This window comes from Tetrao urogallus (genome assembly GCF_951394365.1).
Source record: "Tetrao urogallus genome assembly, chromosome: 34".
Lineage (NCBI taxonomy): Eukaryota > Metazoa > Chordata > Aves > Galliformes > Phasianidae > Tetrao > Tetrao urogallus.
Window position 1 is genome coordinate 562341 of NC_136847.1, and position 6000 is coordinate 568340.

Below are 6000 nucleotides of genomic sequence, written 5' to 3' on the forward strand. Positions count from 1 at the left end.
GAAGACCTTGGGAATTACAGGCCTGCCGGTCTCACTGTGGAACCTGCAAAATTATGGAGGAGATCATTCTGGGAGTTTCTGAGAAACACTGCAAAGCCAACACACTTATTGGTAACAGCCAACATGGGTTCAGGAGAGGAGAGTCCTGTGGATAAACTTAATTTGCTTTGATGACAGATTTACTCCTTTAGTCAACCAAGAGAAGCCCAATAAAGCTTCTGCAAAAGATTCTCACAGTAGCCTTGTCGACAAAATGTTTGGCATACAGCTGATGTAGCAGGGCATAATCACAGAAACAGTGAACCACTGACTGATGGGATGGCCTCAAAGTCCTATAGGAAATAGAGTAACATCAGGCTGAATGACACTGTTTCCCAAACCATTATAGCAGATGAGCTGAGGAAGTGAGGGCTAGGTGAGTGGAGAATGAGATGGATTGATATCTGGCTGACTGGCAGGGCTCAGAGGATTGTCTTCACTCGGGCAGAAGACAGTTCTCCCCTCGTACTCTGCCCCAGTTGATATCCCCTACGGATCTTCACAAGCATTACTAAGATTCCCTCTTAGCCTTCCCTACAGCATGCCGAACAGGCCCAGGTCTTTCTGCCTTTCCTCATATGGGTGATGCTCCGGTCTCAATCATCTTTAATGCCCTCCACTACACTCTCCCAAGCAGTTCTCTGTCTGCATGTATAATCAATGAATTACAGATGCAATAATTATAAATTGCCTTAGCTTTCCTCATTGCATCCCTGCAGGCCCTGGCAGCATTCCATTATTCTTCCCAAGTGCCCATGCCCTTTTTCACATTTCATAGACTTTCTTCCTGCCTTTGCGATTATCTATGAATTCCTTGCTCATGCATGCTGGTCCCTGTTCAGCTTTGTCTGACTTTTAACGCAGAGGGATGCACTGATCTCAAGCGTAGAGGAATCAAAGGAAGTGATGCTTGAATGTTAACCACCTGCCTTGGACCCCCTAATCTTCCAGTGCTCTGACCCAAAGGGTACCTCCAAGTGGCTTCCTGAAGTGTCAGAGTCACATTTCCTGCTACTGGGCTGTTTTCCTACTTCTTGGCATGGTTCTTCCAATCAGCATCCTGAACTCCACTGTCTCACAGTTCTGACTATGAATGAAAACTCAAGTAGGATTAAGGCCCGTTATTAACTCCTGCAGCACACCTGCAGCTGCTGGCCTCCAGCAAAACCTTCTACCACTGACCACCACTCTGACTGGTCCGGCCATTCAGCCAGTTTTTGATCCTCCTCATTCTCTACCTATGCAGCCCCTACATCAGTCACTTTCTCGAGTCAGGACAAAAAATCCCTCTGCTTCTCTTTCATCTTCCAACTTACTACATTCAAAATAGACACTGTAAAAAGCTTCCGTTAATGTTTCTTGACCCATGACCACTGGTGCTCAAGGGACATCTGGATAAAGCCCTACATAACATGCTTTCACTTTTTGTTAGTCCTGAAATGGTCAGGCAGTTGGACTAAATGATCTCTAAATGTCACTTACAAGTGATTTTTTTTTTTTTAATAATGGTTGTATAAATCCATGTTGAGATAAAACATAAAAGTTATTATCTTACTGGTACATGTCCTTGGCTGATGAAAAATAAATCATGAGCATTTACAGACAACACTCAAAATTCAGCAGAGTAACTTATTATAAATTTATTACACGGAGATTTTTTTCTACACGTTTTGACTTTTGCGTGACACATTGAATCAGAGGTTGATTCAGCTGTGCTTCATTCAGCAGCATTGCCAAGCACTGGCCTATACTTCCCTGTGTCACACGAACTCTTCCCTCTACCATTGCAGCAATGAGCCAACACTGCAGGAGAATTAGGCTTCCTCCACAGTCATGAATGCTTCTGGAAGTCCACTGAAATGTGGGAGGGACAAGAGAGGAGAATAAGGTCAGCTAGCTGATGGGGCATGGCTGAGCACAACCACTGCCCGCAGCAAATACTCCACATCCCACATGCAGAGCCATGCACACCAGATAGAAACTTGTCATTTTCTCCTGGTTGGCACAGCAGGGGCCTTCTTCATGCCATGTTCCCAGGCTAATTGTCTTCATACTTGTTCTCTTCTAGATGCATATTTCTCTCAATTTCTGGGCTCACATACAGTTGGAGTGACTTACTAAGGCCTTCAGACATCACTTTACTTCTCACAGATATCCCCCAATCCTGCTTCCCATACTTACGTACTGCCAACTGCTGCATCCCAGACCACTCGCACTTCAGAAGCCTTCCTGGATCTTCCAGTGCTTGTTAGGATCTTCCTGAATTCTCCAGTTTATGGTGAGATGACTTCTCTATGGCAGGGCCTTGATGAACAGCCTCTTACAAAACATTTGTTTGTAAAGCATGCCGAGTCCTACTCATGCTGAGAATTCCATCTGTCTTGGGAACTGACTTGGAAGAGCAGCAGCCTGATTTACCCCACCTGATACCAGCTGCCAACCAGAGGGTCAGGGATAGGGTTCACTGTTAGAGTTAGGTTTAAGATTAGAGTTCAGGCCGGGGCTAGCACTGATGATTAGATTTAGTGTTAGGTGAAGTGCTAGCACTTGAATTAGTGTTAGGTTGAGGGATGTGAGAAGAACTGGTGTTTAGGGGGAAGGGTTCAGGCTTTGGTTAAAGTTTAGGACAAGAAAACGCTAAGGTTAGACTTTAATATTAGGAGTTTGAGTTATGGGTTAGGAGTTAGGGTTGGGGGTTAGAATTAAGATTAAAGGTTTAGTAAATGGGTTAGAGGTAGCACTAGTCACCAGTTTGCAGCTTCCTCCCATGGAGAAAAACTACGTGAGGACACAGATGGATGGTTAATTGACAGCAAAGGAAAGCAAAAGGCACAGTTCTGTAAAAATAAGTTTTACTAAGTCCAAGTTATATCCACTGAATTATGGTGCCACAGAATGGCTTTGGTTGGCAAGATCAGAAAAATCATCTAGTTCCAACCCTCCTTCTTTGGGCAGGGTTGCCAACCACAAGACCAGACTGCCCAGGAACACGCCAAGACTGGCCTTGAATGCCTCCAGAGATGAGGCATTCACAAATTCTGATCTTGATCCATCAGGACTCCCAACTGAATGTGCTTTTCCACAATGGAGATCCTCTGCTCATGTACTGTTTGCTGTTATTTCATCGCAGATGCAATGAGGCATATGCTGAAATCTCGAGTTCCATAGAATCAAGGTAGGAAAAGAAGAGACGATTGAAAGTATTGGAAGGGAACAGAAGAAGCACAAGTAGTTTGAAAATATTGAAGATGTGTTAAAGAAAAAAACATACTAATGGAAAACAACAAAGCACAAGCTTAGAATGGGACACATTAGAAGTCACCTGGGGAGAGAGATGGAATCATCATGATTACCAGGAAACATCCACAGTAACAGTTTCCAAATGGCATCCTTCAGTGCCTGGTTCCTCACGCTGTAGATGAGGGGGTTCACTGCTGGAGGCACCACTGAGTACAGAATTGCCACCGCCACATCCATTGCTGGGGAGGAGATGGACTGGGGCTTCAGGTAGGTAAAGAAGCCAGTGCTGATGAAGAGAGACACCACGGCCAGGTGAGGGAGGCACGTGGAAAAGGCTTTGTGCCGTCCGTGCACAGAGGGCATCCTCAGCACAGCCCTGAAGATCTGCACGTAAGAAAGCAGAATGAAAACAAAACACCCAAAAAATAAAAATGCACTGAATGTCATAAGACTGAGATTCCTGAGGTAAGGGTACGAACAAGAGAGCTTGAGAATGTGAGGAATTTCACAGAAGAACTGGTCCACAGCGTTGCCTCGGCACAGTGGCAGTGAAAATGTATTGGCAGTGTGCAGCAGAGAATTGAGAAGCCCAGTGCCCCAGGCAGCTGCTGCCATGCTGGCACAAGCTGTGCTGCCCATGAGGGTCCCGTAATGCAGAGGCTTGCAGATGGCAACATAGCGGTCATAGGACATGACAGTGAGAAGGTAAAATTCGGCTGAAAATAAGAATGAAAACAGAAAGACCTGGGCAGCACATGCAGTGTAGGAGATGGCCCTGGTGTCCCAGAGGACATTGGCCATGGCTTTGGGGACAGTGGTGGAGATGCAGCCCAGGTCGAGGAGGGCGAGGTTGAGGAGGAAGAAGTACATGGGGGTGTGCAGGCGGTGGTCACAGGCTACTGCTGTGCTGATGAGGCCGTTGCCCAGGAGGGCAGCCAGGTAGATGCCCAGCAAGAGCCAGAAGTGCAGGAGCTGCAGCTGCCGCGTGTCTGCCAACGCCAGGAGGAGGAACTCGCTGATGGAGCTGCTGTTGGGCATCTGCTGCTCCTGGACATGGGTAATCATCAAAGGAGAAACAAAAGGCAAGTTAGGTGAGACTTCTCTTGGCAAAACCCTGCCCCATTCCTTGGTGACCTTCCTCCTGTCATATAATCCAATACATTTTCTTTCTCTGAAGGAAGTGATTGTTCAGATCCATGATTTGAGATCATTTTCATGAATTGGAATATGTAAGGAAGAGGAGAGTCTTCTGCCCGTGGGCTCTTGAGAAAGCAATCCTGACCCACCCACGTGGGTAATTGCAAAGAGGCCGGAGTGCTTGGATTTACTTTTAGAATGTGACATCTCTCTTGGCATCTCCCCACTTAATCTCCCTGGGCTTTCAGGTAACACAGAGATGCTATGGGAAAGATTTGCATCCTGCAGGGCAGCTCACAGCTTGGAAAGACATCTGTCTTAGAGAGACAGCCAAGTGTCCTAATGATGGCATCTCATCAAAAGAATGTCAGCTCATTCCCTAGCCTCACAGCCTTTGCTGTCCACAGCCCCAGGCAGCTGCTCTCAGCCCCATGTACTGCAGAAGGAAAGGAGCTCATGCCTGGAGAGATGCAGCCCTGCTCTGCTGGAGCTCTGGCTGCAGAGTAGGGAGTTCATGCTTGGACACCACTCCCATGAAGGCAGAGGTATTTCTGGGTGGGAGAGGATGCAGGGGCTTGCATGGAAGGGATGCTATGTGGTTGTCTCTTGAGTTGTCTCTGCAGACAACATGTCTGTTTTTTCTTTCCTCTCATTGCCTGATCACATCCCAGCTGCCTAGAGATTGTCTTCCCTCCCTGCCATTTCCATGTCTCATGTCTTTTCCTTCTATTCCTTTCTGCACTCACACTCACCACCCAAAAGTCAGTGCACCCATCTTTGCCTGTCAGGAAACTGCCTATTTGCAGGGCAGTATCCGTGTGCATGCTTGTCTTTGCAGGTATAAACAGACATATCAGAAAGCCTGAATGGGATCAACAAAGCTGACGCTCGTTCTGTCCACTGAGTGAGGAAAGGCTGATGGAACATGAGGATACTGCTCACAATCCTACTCAACTCCAAAGCTACAGCAGTACAGCAGTCTCAGTGATGTGTCAACATAGACAGCTCCTCTCCCATTTCTGCAGTCATCCCTGCCCTAAGGGTAGGAAAATGAACACAGGGCAGAAAGTCCCATGTTTGGTCCTGCTTCTTAAAAAGTCCCCTCTGCAATGCCCTGAGTGTGCAGTGCAGCTGTGAGCCCCCAGCACCTCTAGCAGCAGAAGGCCCCTGTGCTGCTGGGGGGCTCCTTCCTTCCCCCCACACATCTCCCTGCAACTACCTGGCTCTGCAGGACAGTCCTTTTCACTTCCATGGGAACGGGATTCAGCTGAATCAGTTGAGGCATCTTATCCTGAAGTTGCAGCCCTAGGTCCTGAAGGCAGTCAACTCCCTCCCATGCCTCCCATACACAAAGCTAGACAAGCACTGACCACACATTTGGGCACAAGCATCCCTCCTCTTCCACAGGCTTCTTTCTCCTCCATCTACATTAATTCCCATCTTTGTCTGGTGCAGTCACTATCCCCTTATCAGCTCTCACTGTCTACATTTCCCTCTTGCATCCCCACAATGCTATCCCCATGCTGGCTGTACCTCCCTCTCCCTGACAGAGCTGCCATCTGTGTCACAGGGGTTGTGCTGCAC

General features: G+C 47.5%; 1 protein-coding gene across 1 annotated transcript; it reads right to left on the reverse strand.

Annotated features, from left to right (window-relative positions):
- Positions 1-3357: 3357 nt before the first annotated feature.
- On the reverse strand, positions 3358-4317 carry LOC306956626 (olfactory receptor 14I1-like; the record flags this gene model as incomplete). Its single annotated transcript, XM_079547894.1, has 2 exons — positions 3358-3663; positions 4024-4317. 2 exons carry the CDS (start codon positions 4315-4317, stop codon positions 3358-3360), a joined length of 600 nt encoding a protein of 199 aa, XP_079404020.1.
- Between the last annotated feature and the right edge of the window lie 1683 nt (positions 4318-6000).